The following is a 16,820-nucleotide window of genomic DNA, read 5'->3' as shown; positions in this document are numbered from 1 at the left end:
AAGGCTGTAAAATTTAGAGTCTTTAGGCAGACTGCAAGGTATCGTGATTGATTTTAATTTACATGTCAATATATAAAAGTGGTGTCACAAAAATATGAAGTCAGTGATTTAATAGCATTATTGCTTTTTTATTATGATTCTGCCTAAAACCACATAATTGCTACATTAATTTTTAAATTTTAAAAATTATTTTAGGAATATTTTGAAAAGAGCAGGTTAAAATCAAAAATGAAATTACTGGGAGTTTTATCACCTGTCAAAAATTCTACTGTCAGTTTAGACCTTCTCAACCTATATATGGTAAATCAGATATCTTGCAAGAAGAAGACACCTGGTAAGTGTTTCCGATAGCATTTTGTTTCGACTTTGAAGTGATCACAATAATATTTAGCTTTCTAATTAGTTTGTAATTTTAGAACTCGAAGCATGTGGAAATTAATTTTAAAACTTGGTAACTTAAATTAGAAGCTTAGTTAATATATGCTTAAAATTTTTTGTTGCCTAATCCATTTATTTTCATCTTTTGTTTGTGTATATGTTAAATAAAATTAGTTTATTAGGTATGGTTAAACTTTATTAGAGTGCAGTTGTTTTAATTATTATGTTATTCTATCAAGGCAGGTAGTTACCAATGTTTACCTAGAAAGCAGGAACTAAATGTCTTTATTATGTTTTGTTATTTAGAGAATTTGTTTGAAAGGAAGAGCTGAAAAGATTTTTGCCTCAATGACTAGTTTTCTATCTCACAACTTGAATAATTTCTTTCACATTCCTGGGATAACTATAGTAGTCTGGTACTTAAAAGTAAAGTTCATTTTGTCCCATACTTTGATTCTTCAAGTAAACAAAAAGTTTAATCACAGTATTTTTTTTCTATCTCCAGGGAACTTGTGTCTGATATTGAATTTTTAAAATAAATGCTAAAATGAGAGCTTAAAAATAAGACGATTCATCAAGGAAGGATAATTGTTAATATCTTCTCCTTTCTTTTTCTCTGCCATTTTTCTTTCTCCCTCCACAGATGACAATTTACACAAGCAAATTAAGTTATACCTTAGAAAAAGTAAACACATTATGTACTTTGGGAATAAAACATTTAAAAATCTGTTTGATGTATTTACCTTTATTCCCTTTTGTGGGGAGGAAATACATGACTCCCTCACTCATTGCTAGGTTCATGGCTGAGGCCCCAATCACCAAAAGACAGATTAAAAAGAGAAAAGCATATAGATTTATTTAATAAGTTTTATATGACATCAGAGCCTTCATAAGGAAATGAAGACCTGAAGAAATGGGTAAACCTGTGCATTTTTAATGCTACGTTTAATGAAATGGATTTCTCCATGGGGGGAAGTATGGTTATATTTAAAAAATCATGATCTATTGTTATAAACTGAGGATTTCATGACTGGCTTAAGGGGAAGGTCAGAAAAATCCTTCCTAAGTTTTATGACCCACTTCAGGAGAGAAGCGGGGAAGATGAGAGTGACCTTCCTGCTTTTGCTGTTTTCTCAAATGCCAGGATGCTGTATTTGGGGGTAATGTGTCTTGAACCCCATCACGTTTCGCTCACTTGTTTTCATTCATTCGTGAAATGTATCCTTATTGAGTACCTAACATAAGTACTGTATTGCATACTGAAAATAACATAGAAAGCAAGACTATTAGTCAAGACTTATGGCTACAAATGACAGAAATTCAAAAAAGAAATATATTCCGTTATTTAACTAAAAGGAAGGGCCATAGTGCAGTAGTCCTCAGAGATAACTTGAATTAGGGACTTGAATGCTAACTATGAAGATTTTTTTTTCCCTTCAGATATTAGCTTTACTCTCTCAGACTGTCTTTATCATTGAGGCTCAAAACATGGTCATAAGAAACTAATATTGCTAATCTCTTCTAGTTTTGCCACCAGGGGAAGATTAAGTGTTGCTTCTCTGGTTTCAAATTTTTAAATTCCTGTGGGAGGATGTTGCCTGGTGCTACTGGTGCTGGGTCCCAGCTGTGGAACAATTTTGCTTATGACCCGAAGAATGGGATACAGTTATTGGTTCATCTTTAGTCAGATGGCTACCCCTAAGCTATTTATTTTGTCCAGAGAGGCAGGATTTTATAGGAAGATGGAAAGTCTCCACTAGAACTGTATAATTGGGGTGGATGTAAAAAGCATTTCTCAGAAAAGGAGAGTATGTAAAAGTACTGAGCAGACAAAATGATGTCTTCTGTGAAGAAAGGTTTCTGTCCCTATAAAGTTGAAAATCTAGTGAGTGAGATAGAGTTAATCAAGTACAATAAGGTATAGGAAGTGCTATAATAGAGAAAATATATAGTGCTACGGGAATATCTAACATAGGTCTGATATAGTCTGGGGATCAGGGAAGTCTTGGAGTAAGTAGAAAGAAGAACTGAATTAGTAGGCTCCTTTCATGAGGTGTATGTAAGATGATGAAGAAAAAGGTGTTTGTATTTGTCTGTGGTAGCTGTTAGTACTGTAATGACCTTTTCTAGCACATATAGAATATAAATGTTTTAGTAGAATTTCTTAGATACACATTCATTTAATGAACATGATACAATGCTTTTAAAGGACTTTATTTTTTATTTTAAAATTGCAATTATACATTTTTTCATTATAGAAACGGTGAGAAAACCAGTCCATGTGAATATGAATAGAGACATAAAAATGCCTCTAAGAAAGCATGATTTAGAACTTCCAATGTCACCTCACTGTATACCTTCTAAACTCTGCCTTGATGATATGGAAAACAAGTATGTTTTAGCTAGGGTTTATATTATTGAGTTTTTAAACTGGTTATTACCAACACTTTTATTCATTGGAAAATGTACAAGGAGCTTACCTTTTAGCTCTAGTTTTTGTTTGTTTGGCTAAAAGTATTATAAAACTATTAAAACCTTTAATCAAATGACCTAGGTGTTTTGTACACATAGTTTGACTTATCATAAAAATGTCTATCACTAGTATTAATATAATTTTTTTACAACTCAGTACTAATATGACCCTTGAATGATTTACTTAGAGTTCTATATGTTTCTGTGTGCTTGTGTAGAACAGTACGAATTTTAATTATATACAAAAAAGTCAATTTTATTGCCATTTATATTTTTAACCTTAAAATTTTCTTTTCATCAGTATACACCATCAAAGACTAGGTAGCAAGGATGAGCTTGGCCCAGCTCAGGTGAGATTTTTTAACCAAATTTTATGTTATTTTAATAATTGTGACATGTCACTGAATAATCTAAAATTTTGAATATTGGGGAAAATTAGTATCCTTTAATAAAAATTATAGTCCTTAAAATAATTCTTTTAAAAGCTTTCTAGTATAAGAAACCTATACCCTAAGAATATTTTAATTGATTGCTTCTGAAAATCCCTTTGGATTACTGGTAATGTCTCTAGGCCTCCGTGTGCACACCATTTGAGCCTGCTTGTCACTGATTAGCTGCAAAAGACAATCCATTTAGGGATTCTTACTTTGGGTTCATATGATTATTGGGCAACTTTTCTCTTCAAACATAGTGACCAGTTATTTTATTTTACATTAAATTGTGATGTTCAATCTTCACATTGATCCCAAGATGATTTCTCTTTCAAAGTATAGCAAATAATCAGTTTTTTAGCAAATAAAATTTTAATCAATTAGAAAATGCATAAATTGTGATTAAATGTTAAAATTGTGTTTAACATTCATTTTCATATTATCAACTATTCTTTCTTTCCTTTGAATTGTCAGAGATAAACTAGATCAGAAAGATAATGACAATGATATGAAAATTCAGGAAATCTCATCACCTGAATTGTGGGTTAATGAAACTCAGATTTCCTGTTATTAGAAGATGGCATACAAGAATGGAGCTTGACAGTGAAGGGGAGCAGGGGTGGGAATGGCAAAGGGAAAAGAGCTCCTAAGTATAATCTTAGTTGATAATCTGTGTCATACAAGTCCTATCAATTACTGGTGGCTTGCCTTTCCTTGGGACCTTGTTTTTCCCTCAATCCATGCCCCTTTCACTTGTTTTTTTTTTTTTTTTTTTGTCATTTTTTCGTGACCGGCACTCAGCCAGTGAGTGCACCGGTCATTCCTATATAGGATCCGAACCCGCAGCGGGAGCGTCGCTGCGCTCCCAGCGCAGCACTCTACTGAGTGCGCCACGGGCTCGGCCCTCCTTTTCACTTGTTTTAATTTCACTATTTGAATTTCATCTTCTCTAGTTTATATATTTTGTGCAATTTAAATGATTTTCTTTTCTTTTCTTTAGTTGTCACAAGTCATGGACTCACATAGAATGTTTGAACCTCAGTTCAGCAGAAGAGAAAACTGCAGTTCCACTCCACCATCTTTTTCCGCAGAATTATCTTCTAACAGACATATACCAAAACAAAATTTCCCTCCAAAAATAGCACCTAGTCCTTGGAAAGTTGCATATGAAAAAAAGCAGAATGAGGAGGTACCTTTGAATCACTATTTCATAACATTTCATATCATTATATTTTTGTGATATGCTTTTTCAAACCCTTTTCATAGATTTTAAAAATATAGGTTGTGACCAAATATATAACCAAAAATTAAGAGATAAATTAAGGATAATTATTTCCCTTAAGTCAAAAGTTTAGTTCTCCTGGAAATTATCATTCTTTTAGGAAATTATTGATAGTAAAATTGAAGATAGTTCAATATGTTACATAGTAGTTGATGTTTATAATCACTGTAAATGACTAGTTGGTGATGTCCTGGTGACCCAAAATGCTTGATATGGGAAGTGTCTTGTGAATAGCAATATACAGTCTCAGTGATATCATAGTAGTCTCTTAAAGTATGAGTTGTGATGGCTTAATTTTTTCTATGATTTGAGAAATGACAACTGTTTATATGTATTTCTACTAACACTATGCAAATATATAGAAATATTTAGTGCTAAAATGTTGTTCAATCATTGTGTGCTCTAAAATTAAAAATATAAAAACATCCAAATTTTAAAATTCTGAAATATATCTATCATAGAACATACCAGGAAATAATCTTCTACTAAATTTGTATAGAATTTAAAAAATAAAATTATTAAAAGTTACTATACTCTTGAATATAATAGTAATGATGAAATGAAATGGTTATATGAACACTATATCTTGTTAATAGGAATATTTAGTTTTGAATTTCTCCTATTTTTAGCAGTGGTATTATGCCATGTTTATGTATGTACTTATTATTTATAAATAAATTTATAATCTGTAACTTATAAATTCATAGGTTATATTATAGTTATGTATTATAGTATATTATAGTTATATGTGCTATAATAATATAGTTATATATAACTCAATATTATTAAAGTATTAAAGTATATTTTACTATTTCTCAGAGAAAGGAAAATAAAGTATTATATTTCAGTGATATGTGCTGGCCTTATCAATTTAAGGGCCCAGTAATCTTTGAATGATGCAATAAAAGAAATTCAGTTACCAATTTGATTTATATTTTATAAGATGAAAACTTGCATTCTAGACAAACTTTTAACTTATCCTTGCTCCGTTAAATAGTTTATGGGATAGAGAATAAAACACTGTAATCTCTATTTAAACAGTCTCTTTCTTGCCTACAGATTAGTTGTTAACTTCAGAGAGGTAAATAATGTTATAACTAGTATGTCAGAAGACTGAAAAGAGATGCTAATGTCCCTTTCCAAGTTATCGTGTCACATCATGAAGTATTAGGGAATTAATTAGTAGCTTATTTGGAGGGATTTCAAGAAAAGTGATAATTAAAATGAAATTATAAAATACCTAAGAAAATGAGTTGAAAAACCAGGTTAGAAGGAAAAGGGCTTCCTGGACCCTAGAGAAGTAGTATTGAGCCAAATACGTAACATTGTATTCTCTTCTCTGTTGATTTGTTTGTGTGTCTGTTTCTCACTTCAAGGGATGACTTTGTCTCTGCACCTGTGTCACTGTTTTTCTTTCTGAGGGTGAGATGTATTAGCTGAGATGTTAGTGTCACCTCTCCCTGACTGGTCTTTTTCTTTTTTTCCCAAAGACTTTCAGTGTGTTTTTTTGACCCCTGCTCTTTTTTTCTGACTATTTTTTGTCATTGATTGTGTTTGGCCTTCTCATTTTTATGTTTCATGAGTTATAAATCAATATACTACAGATATACATTACATTATTGTTGCTTGAGAGATTAGTATTGGACCAATATAATAAGTTACATTTATATGGTACCTTCCACATTAACAAATGGATTATCTTGTCTGCTTTTCATACACTATCCCCTGAATGATACTGATATTCAGAAAAATTAAAGTATCTGTCTAAAATTATTCAGTAAATGGAAGAACTGAGATAAATACAGCTGTTTTTTTAGGACAAATTATTACTTTCTGTCAGAGGAATTTAACTTTTAATAACTCAAGATCCTTGTATCCTGCTTGTGCTTTATTTTGTTTTGTTTTTTAATCTTTTTTACACTCTGATAAAATAGTTAGCTCATCATAGTGTCAACTCTGCTATTTTAACAATTATTCAAGTACTGATATTGGTTTCATTGTTAGAAAAGTATTTGTTTGCAGTAAAGGCTAAAATTACTTTCTTTTAGACTAAAAAGTACATTTTTGAATATAGATGTAGTTCACTTAAATGACATTTTATCATAAGTAGTTTAAATTATATGTATGTACATTTACTTAGTTGGCATTTTTTTTTTCATTTTTCTTTTCAGCTCGGTAATGTTAATTGTTCTGATGCCTTGGTTCTCAAATTAAATGAAAGTCAAGATGTTCTCAGTCCATCATTTAAAACAGCACGATTTGGAACAGTATTTGAAAGATGTAACAGGTAAGCAAAGATGCTGAAGGTAATAAAGAAGCTGTAGCATTCTGTACTTTCAGTTATTAATTTGATTTTAATGGACACAAATATTTTTAGTTACAAATATAAAACAGAACTATAACTCTTCCCCAAAAAAGTGACTATTAGTAAAATGTGTTATTTAATTAAAATAATTTAAGTAATTATTTTCTAGTGTGAACATCTGCCTTTCATTTACATAGTTTTTAAAATATTTTGGACAAGGTATTTTGTATCTTTTGTAATCTCTATGAATCGCTATTTTATTTTTTTGAATCATTGATTTCTTTTTCACACTTATGGCAGTTAGTTGAGTACAATCCCACTTTTATTTTCTGGATGTTTGTGTATAAACCCTGGTTCATTGTTTTAAAATCCATTAAGCTTATAAAACCAGTTTGAATCACTCCTGGTAATGTAATGAGAAACCTTGACTCTGTAATTCTGTCCTAGTCTTCTTCATCTTAGTAAGTGGCACCACTATTCACTCAGTTGCTAAAGCCAAAATAAAAGTTGTCCTTAATTCCTTTCTTTCCTTCATCTCCCAATATCCATTACACCAACAAAGCAGTGTCATTGCCGTATTGTAATAAACTTTAAAATTATCTATGTACATTTCTATCTGTACAGGTTCTATCCCAGTCTAAGCTATGGCTGCTTCTTGCTTGGAGAATTGTCATGCCACATAACCACATAGCAGTTCTTTTTTATTTTTTCTCTGTTCTAACATTTTTTAAAAAACAGTTTAAGAATGTATAATTGAGATACCACAAACTGAACTTGTTTAAAATATGTACTTTAATAAGTTTTGACATATGTTAAAGACAATGAATATATTCATCATCCCCAGTAGTTTCTTTGGGCACCTCAAGGCTCCACATATGATTGCGATCATGAGGTATTTTTCTTTCTGGGTCTGGCTTATTTCACTTAACATAATGTCCTCTAAGTCCATCCATGTTGCCATAAACAGGAATTCATTCTTTTTTTATTGATGAATAGTATTCCATTATCTATATATACCACATTTTTTTATATGTTCATCCTTTGTTGGGCACTTAGGTTGATTTCATATCTTAGCTATTGTAAATCATACTGCAATAAATATGGGAATGCAGATATCTCTTTGACATGTTGACTTTATTTCCTCTTGCTGTATGCCTAGTAATGGGATTGCTGGATCATATGGTAGTTCTGTTTTTAATTTTTTGTGGAACCTCCATACTGTTTTCCATAATATCTGTACTAGTTTACACTCCCACCTGCAGTGTACAAGTGTTCCCTTTTCTCCACATCTTCACCAACACTTGTTTTCTTTTCTCTTTTTGATTGTAGCCATTCTAACTGGAGTGAGGTGGTGTCTCATTGTTGTTTTGATTTGTGCTTTCCTGCTGATTAGTAATGTTGAGTATTTTTTCATATTCCTGTTGCCTATTTGTATATCTTCTTTTGAGAAATCTATTAAGAGCCTTTGCCCATTTCTCAGGTGGGTTATTTGTGGAGTCTTTTTGCTGTTAAGTTCCTTATATATTCTTTATATTACCCCTTGTCAGATGTATAGTTTGCAAATATTTTCTCCATTCTGTAGGTTGTCTCTTCATTCTGTTAACAGTTTCCTTTGATGTTAAAGCTTTTTAGTCTGATATAATCTCACTTGTCTATTTTGGATTTTATTGTTTGTGCTTTTGAAGTCGTATTAAAAAATCCCTTGTCCAGCTCCATGTCGTGCATTGTTTCTCCCTGTGTTTTCTTTTAGTATTTTCATAGTTTTGGATTTTACAATTAAATCTTTAATACATTTTTTGATTTTTGTATGTGGTAAAAGGTAGGGGTCTAGACTTATTGTTTTGAATATACAGTTTCCCAGCATCATGTACTCAAGAGATTGTCTTTTCCCCAATATGTACTCTTGGCACCCTTATCAAAGATCATTTGGCTGTAGGTGTGTGGATTTATTTCTGAACAATCTATTCTGTTCCATTGGTCTAGGTGTCTGTTTTTATGACAGTACCATGCAGATTTGGTTACTATATCTTTGTAGTATACTTTGAAGTCAGGTAGTGTGATTCCTCCAGCTTGTTCAGTTTTTTTCAGGATTGTTTTGGCTGTTCGGTTGTCCTTTGGTTCCATATGAATTTCAGAATTGTTTATTATATTTCTGTGAAGAATGTCTTTGGTATTTTGATAGGAATTGCATTAAATCTGTAGATTGCTTTGGGTAGAATAGCCATTTCAATAATACTAATTCTTCCAATCCATGAACATGTGATTCCATTTATTTAAGTCCTCTTTAATTTCTTTCTTCACACTTTTACAGCTTTCATTGTAGAGGTCATTTGCTTCCTTGGTTAAGTTTATTCTGAGGTATCTGAATATTTTTTTTGTAGTTACCGTAGAAGGAATTGTTTTCTTGATTTCCTTTTCAAGTAGTTCACTGTAAGTGAATAGAAATGCTACTGACTTTTGTATGTTGATTTTGTATCCTGCAACTTTGCTTTATTCATTTATTCTAACAGTTTTTTGGTGGAGTCTTTAGGGTTTTCTGTATATAAGATCATGTAGTCTATAAACAGACAGTTTCACTTCTTCCATTCCAATTTGGATGCCTTTTATTTCTGGCTCTTGTCTAAATGCTCTGGCTAGGACTTCTAGTATTATATTGAATAGAAGTGGTGAATGTGGGCATCCTTATCTTCTCCCTGATCTGAGAGGAAAAGCTTTCAGCTTTTCTATATTTAGTATGATGTTAACTGTGGGTTTGTCATATATATATATATATATATATATATATATATATATATATATATATATGGCTGTATTAGTCCTTTTCTGTTGCTTATAACAGAATACCTGAAACTGAGTAATTTATCAAGAAATAAAATGTATTCCTACAGTTTCAGAGGCTGGAAAGTCAAAAGTCCAGAGAACACATCTAGTGAGGGCCTTGGTGATGGTGGCTGACAGTGACTCGGTATCACATGGTGAATAGCTTGAGCAAGAGAGAGCTAACCTCCTCACTGTCCTTATAAAGCCATCAGAACCACTCCTATGACCACCTGTTAATGGATTAGTGCATTCTCTAGGGCATGGTCCTCACAATCTAATCACTTCTCAAAGGCTCCACCTTTCAATAACAAGACTTCCCACCCTCTTAACTGTCACAGTGGGGATCAAGTTTCTAATATGTGAAACTTTGGGGGACACATTCAACCCATAGCAATGGCCTTTATTGTAGGGATGTGCATACCATCAATACCTAACTTGTTCGAGTTTTTATCTTGAAGGAATGTTGAATTTTGTCAAATGCTTTCTGAGTCAACTGAAACGATTATATGGGACTTCTGGTCAAGATGGCAGAATAGACGGTCCCCAGCGTCACTCTCTTCCACAACTAAACTAATTTACAACTATTAAAAAGCAATGACAGCCAAGCTGGAGCCACTAGAGCTCAGGGGAGGAGAGACCTATGGAGTGTGTGAAGGCCAGAGAAGCCACAATGAGAGAAAGAATAACCTCTCTGACCATTTTGAGCCCCAGCTGCTTCCAGGCTGGAGCTGCTGAGCGCATGGAGCAAGAGCCAGCAAAAGCTGCAGCTGTGCCCTTTGGACAGAGTTGCATGGAGGTGGCAGGGGAGAAGAGGGTCTTGATGGCCCCCAGGCCAGCAAGACAACTAATAGGGTTCCTGTGGACCCACATAGGAGCGAGGAGCCACAACAACTGAAAAAAAGCCACCACTCAGAGGCTGGTGAGTCATCACAAGGGACTGGTGCATGACCTGTCCCATGGGAAGTGGTGCAGCATGGGCAGTGGGGGAGATGGGTCCACCAGGAGAACACTGGGACACAGCAAGGACAGCTGATCTTCCCCCAATCAGCGTAGGACCACTCAGAGGAAACTGGTCAGGAATAGAGAATTGCATGAGGTGCAGTTTGATGAAAAGACTCAGGCCCAGACCAGTGTATCTACACAACCTAGGTGCATTGCATTTCATTAAACTCAGAAGTCCTATAAAGTCAACCATTAAAACCTGAGCTGCACAAAAAGCCTTCCCCAGGGAATCAACAGCAAAGCAGCAATTTAGTTCAACCACAGAGCTCAAGTACTGGTCCCCACAGGAAGTTCCCACACTTTAGAAGTAAGCAAAGGCCAAGTAGTTCCAGTGCAGAGTTTAAGTGGTTGGAACAACAAATAATCCAACACAGAACTGAAAGCAAAAACAGAGTACCCACAACCAGAGGCAAAGTTTGATATTAACTAGTAAAGGTCTCATTTCACCAAAGAAGACCTATAAAACCTAGAAGGACTGGAAGTCCCCTGAGCTACCAAGCCAGAAAGGGGGAACAACAAGGCAAACCATCAGTGCCATGGGGCCTGCCTGGGGTCCCAAGATATGGAGCTGGGGATCAGATCCTCCTCCCACAACCAGGCACAGCTCCTGCGCCACGGGACCCACCTGGGGTCTGGAGATATGGAGCCAGGGTCCAGACCCTCCTCCCACAACCAAGCACACTGCCATCACCACCACCAGCTAGGTAAGGAGCATGCCAAAACATCACCTCCATGTGGGTGGCCCACCACAGTAACTACAGCTGCTGCGAAAGTGGCTAGACACCACAACCACCATGCAGGTGGTCTACCAGCACTGGAGTGCATTGACACAAGGAGAGTCACCAGCAGAGACCAAAGAAAAGAAGAGGATGTCTCTCTATACAAAACTCATTCCGGAGTGACAGAAGAAGCATTGGCTATACAATAATATTAGGGGACCTGAACACACCTCAACATTGGACAGATCATCTAGGCAACAAATCAACAGAGTAATTTCAGAAGGAGAGAAGAAATCTAGGGTAATTAGAGGGGGAAGAGGTGAGGGTGAGGGAGATGGGGAGAGATTGGACAAGGGGCATAAAGAATAAGTATGATTTGTAACAATATATATGCTAGTAATATTGATTTGATCAACATATGTCAACAGTGAACCCCAAAACATGTATAATCAATTATGATTCAATAAAAATTAAAATACAAAACAAAACAGAACATGAAATCATATGGTTTTTGTTTTTCTTTTTGTTTATGTGGTGTATCACATTTATTGATTTGTGTTTCTGTTTATGAGGTGTATCACATTTATTGATTTGCCTGTGTTAAACCATCCTTGTATCTCTGGGATAAATCTCACTTGATTATGGTGAATGATCTTTTTACTGTTCTGTTGGATTCTGTTTGCTAGTATCTTGTTGAGAATTTTTGCATCTATGTTCATCAGGGATATTGGCCAGTAGTTTTCTTTTTTTTGTTGTGTCCTAGTCCAGTTTTGGAATCACAGTAATGCTGGCCTCGTAAAATTAGTTGGGAAGTATTCCCTCTTCCTCAACATTTTGAAATAATCTGAAGATAAAATGTTTGGTAGAATTCAGCAGTGAAGCCATCACGTCTTGGGCTTTTCTTTAATAAAAGACTTTGTATTACAGATTCAGTTTCCTCACTTGTTATTCATCTGTTTAGATTTTCTTCATAATTTAATCTTGGTATTTGTTCAGGAATTTGTCTATTTCTTCTGTGTTATCAAATTTGTTGGCATGTAGTTGTATATAATAGTCTTTTATGATCCGTTGTATGTCTGTGATATCAGTTGTATTGCCTTCTTTTTCATTTCGGATTTTATTTGAGTTTTCTCTCTTTTCTTGGGTAGTTTACCTAAAGGTTTGTCAATTTTGTTTATCTTTTCAAAAACCAGCTGTTCATTTTGCTGATCTTTTCAATCAATGTTTTAGTTTTTATTTCATGTATTTATGCTCTGAGCTTTATTATTTTTTCTTTCTGTCAACTTTGAGTTTAGTTTGTTGTTGTTTGTTTATTTCCTTTGGGTGCTCTCAGGTTGTTTGTTAAAATCTTTCTTCTCTTTTGATATTGGCATTTATTGCTATAAACTTTAATCTTATAACTGCTTTTGTCATATCCCATAGGTTTTGGTATGATGTGTTTTCATTTTTGTTTGTTTCAAGGAATTTTTTAATTTCCCCTTTAATTTTTTCAGTAACCCATTTGTTGTTTAGGAGCATGTTAGTTAATTTTCATGTATTTATAAAGTTTTCGAAGTTTTCCTTGTTGATTTCTAGTTTTATAATATTGTGGTCAGAAAAGATACTTGATATGATCTCTGTCTTATTAAATTTGTAGACTTGTTTTGTGACCTAACATATGATCTATCCTGGAGAATAGATCATGTTCTATTCTCAGTTGAGAAGAATGTGTATTCTGCAGCAGTTGGATGGAATGTTTTGTATATGTCTGTTAGGTCCATTTGGTCTATGGTGTAAGTTTAAGTCAGATGTTTCTTTGTGTATTTTCTGTCTACCTGATCTGTCCATTGTTGACATCAGGGTGTTAAAGGCCCCTATTGTTATTGAATTGCAATCCATCTCTTTCCTTAGATCTAATAACATTTGCTTTGTATATCTAGGTGCTCTGTTATTGGGCACATATATATGAAGAATTTTTATGTCCTCTTGTTGAATTGATCCCTTACCATTATGTAATGACCTTTTTTACAATTTTTAATTTAAAGTTTATTTCTTTAGATGTAACTATAGCTACTCCTGCTTGCTTTTGTTTTCTGTTTACATGGAATATCTTTTTCCAGCCCTTCACTTTCAGTCTATGTTTGTCTTTAGTAGTTAAGCGAGTCTCTGATAGGCATCATATTGTTGGCTCTTTTTTTTTTTTTTTAAATCCACAGACACTCTTTAATTGGAGAGTTTAATCCATTTATAATCATGGTTATTACTGATATGTGAAAACTTATTCCTACCACTTTAAAAATTGTTTTCTGGTTGTTTTGTACATCCTTAGTTCTTTTCTTTTTCTCTTGTTATTAACCTATGTGGATTGGTGGTTTTGAGTGGTGCTAAGTTTTATTTTCTTTCTCTTTGTCATTTGTGTGTCTGCTGTAATTTCTTTTCTCATGATTACCTTGGGCCTAACTTAGAGAGAGTCGTAGTTGTAATAAACTGTTTTAAGCTGATAACAACTTAACTTTGGTTGCATGAAAATACTCTAGAGTCTCCCCCCTTCCTGATTATATTTTTATTGCCTTTATTTGCATTTGTATTTATTGTATGTTTCTTAGCTACTAACGGTAGCTGTTGTTGATTTTGATCATTTTGACTTTAAACATTCATATTAGAGGATTGAAGGATTTACATAGCACCATTACTTTACTGGGGTGTTCAGAGTTTGGATTATAAATTAACCTCTACAGGTGAGTTTTGTACCTTTTCATGTTTTCAAGATAGTAATTATCATCTTTTCATTTTTAGTTGTAGCACTTCTTTAAGCATTTTTTGTAAGGCTGGTCTAGTAGTGATGAATTCCCTCAACTTCTGCTTGTCTGGGAAGGTTTTTATTTCTCCCTCATTTCTGAAGGATGGCTTTGCTAGATAAAGTATTCTTGCCTGACAGTTTTTTTCTTTCAGGACTATGAATATCATCCTATTCTTTCCTGGCAAACAAGGTTTTAGTTGACAAATCTGCTTATAGTCTAATGGGGTTTCCCTTAAATGTGACTTGATGTTTAATCTTGCAGATTTTAGAATTCTGCTTGTCTTGACTTTTGACAGTTTGATTATTACGTGCCTTGGAGAGGATCTTTTTGTGTTTAGTCTAATTGGAGACCTTTGAGCTTCCTAAATCTGAATGTCTGTAGCTCTCCTAATACTTGAGGAATTTTGAACTATTTTTCATTAAATATTGTTTCTGTTCCTTTCTCCATTTTTCTCCCTCTGAAACTCCTATATTTGAAGATTTATTTGCTTAATGGTATCCCATAAATCTCGTAAGCTATTCTCTTTTTTCCTCTGACTGGGCAATTTGGAAAGATCTGCCTTCAGTCTAGAAATTCTCCCTTCTTCTTGATCTAGTGTGTTGTTGAAGTTCCCAGTTATATTTTTTATTTCATTCATTGAATTCTTCAGCTCTGGTATTTGTGTCTTGTTCTTTATTATGATATCTGTCTCTGTTAAGTTTCTCATTCACATCATGAATTATTTTCTTGATTTCATCAAATCGTCTGTGTTTTCTTATATCTTGTTGAGTTCCCTTAAGATCATTATTTGAAATTCCTTTACAGGCATTTTGTAGCTGTCCTTTTCTTTGGCATCATCATTGGTGACTATTGTGTTCCCTTGGGGGTGCCATGTTTCCTTGCTTTTTCATGTTCCTTGTGTCCTTATGTTGATGTCTGTGCATCTAATGGAGTTGTTTCTTACCCCAGTTTTATGGAGTATATTACAGAGAAATGACTTTTTCCTGGATGTGGATCCTAGGGTGTCTATTGGATATGTTACATTGGCTTAGGTTTAGGGTGAACTGAATAGTGTAATCTCTGTGCAGTTTCTTTGGTTGTAATCCTTTTCAGTGATGTCTGCAAATGCTTCAGTGGCCTCACCTGTGGGAGTTTTTGCCAATGCTGGCTCTGTTTTGCTGGGTCAGAGGTTGCAGGCTGGTTGTTGGACCAGGCAAGTGTGGGTGCAGAGGGCCAACTGGTTGTTTGGTAGTCTCTCTGAGGCACAGAGTTGCTGTCAGGCCATGCATAGGCATGCAGCTCTGAGGTGGTTTCTCCAAGTGGATGCATTGCCTGACTAGCTTTTGGGCTGGATACAAATGTACCTGGGTGCAGGGAGAGGGGGGTGAAGCATCTCTGTGAAGGCTTGTCAAAGGAGTGGATGCCACTTCCTGGCCAGGAGCTGGCATGTGTGGGTGCAGCAGGGCCAGGTGGCTCTATGGAAGCATGCTGGAGGAGGCAAAACCACGACTTTGTCTGTTGTTAAGCAGAGAGCAGGCATACACAGGTGCAGCTGTGAAGGACTGCTAGATCAGCTATTGAACCTGGAGCAGACCTATAATGGTGCTACAGTGCCCAGCAGCTCTGTGGATGGCCTCCAGCAGGAGGTGGAGCTGCTGCCCAACCCAGTGTCCAGCAGGGGGCAGGAGTGCAACAGGGCCTGACAGCTTCATGGAGGCCTGTCAGTTGTCTAGCCTGGACCAGGCCTACAAGGGTACACTCAGGCTTGGCAGCTCTGCAGAGGCCTGCCTTGTAGAGGTAAAGCCTCTGCCCAGTTGCTCTTGGTCATAGAGTAATTGTACACTAGTGCAGGAGGGCCCAGCTGCTCTGTGGATGGCCATGAAGGGAGGCAGGGCTACCACTGGATTGGCTGTTGGGCCGGCATGGGCCCCTGTGGGCTCAGCAGGCCAATGGGTTGTGCAGGATAGGCACATGCTAATGTGGTGGACCACCACTTATTGGTAGCAGGTCTTTCTGTTCTCTTGGGGGCAGAGGGGGTGCCATGTGGATTAAGACACTGTGGTTTCAGTCTTTTGTCTGGCCTAGGCTCCTGGCACCTAGGGTCATGGTCTTGCTGGTGCCCATGTGAACATGGTAGAATGAAGGTGGAGTCTCAGGATGGAGGGAGTCAGTTTGCACTGGTTCCCATGGCAGGATGCAGTCTTGTAGTGGGTTTGGTTTTGTAAAGCTAGGGCTAGGGCTCACAGACCCCTCGAGTCTGTTACACAGACTGGGTCACAAACCCTCCACACGCAGGTCTATGAGCTAGGTAATAGAAAAAAGGTCTTGGGAGCCGTGGGTGAAAAATTAATAGGCTTTATTCAGAGCTAGGAGCAGCCGTCCTAGTGGCTTCTCTGAGGGTTCTGAGAAGCACTGTGGATCAGAGCTGTTAGTCCTTTATACTCAAATTCATAACCCAGGACACCTGGGTGCCCATACGCAATTACATTAAGTAGTTACAAGGAACACCTGAGGATATTTACAGCAAATTCTCAGCAAGATTCTTAACATCTGAAGAGCCCTGACTATTTTCCTATATTTTCCCAACAGGTTTCAATACAGCGTTTTGCCATAGCTGCTTAGCACGGGATGGTGGGGGTTGCTCTCCCTGGG

At 35.6% G+C, this 16,820-nt stretch overlaps 1 protein-coding gene across 1 annotated transcript in view; it reads left to right on the top strand.

Moving 5' to 3' along the window:
- The first annotated feature begins 228 nt into the window (after positions 1-228).
- The window catches only part of REDIC1 (regulator of DNA class I crossover intermediates 1), a 38,630-nt gene continuing 22,038 nt past the window's right edge, over positions 229-16,820 (top strand). Inside the window, exons 1-5 of the mRNA XM_063115574.1 lie at positions 229-334; positions 2,637-2,769; positions 3,152-3,200; positions 4,282-4,470; positions 6,735-6,850. Of these exons, the coding sequence (XP_062971644.1) occupies positions 229-334; positions 2,637-2,769; positions 3,152-3,200; positions 4,282-4,470; positions 6,735-6,850 (593 nt within the window). The remainder of the gene's footprint in view (positions 335-2,636; positions 2,770-3,151; positions 3,201-4,281; positions 4,471-6,734; positions 6,851-16,820) is intronic.

Source organism: Cynocephalus volans, chromosome 12 (genome assembly GCF_027409185.1).
Source record: "Cynocephalus volans isolate mCynVol1 chromosome 12, mCynVol1.pri, whole genome shotgun sequence".
NCBI lineage: Eukaryota > Metazoa > Chordata > Mammalia > Dermoptera > Cynocephalidae > Cynocephalus > Cynocephalus volans.
This window is presented reverse-complemented; position numbering and strand designations above follow the sequence as displayed.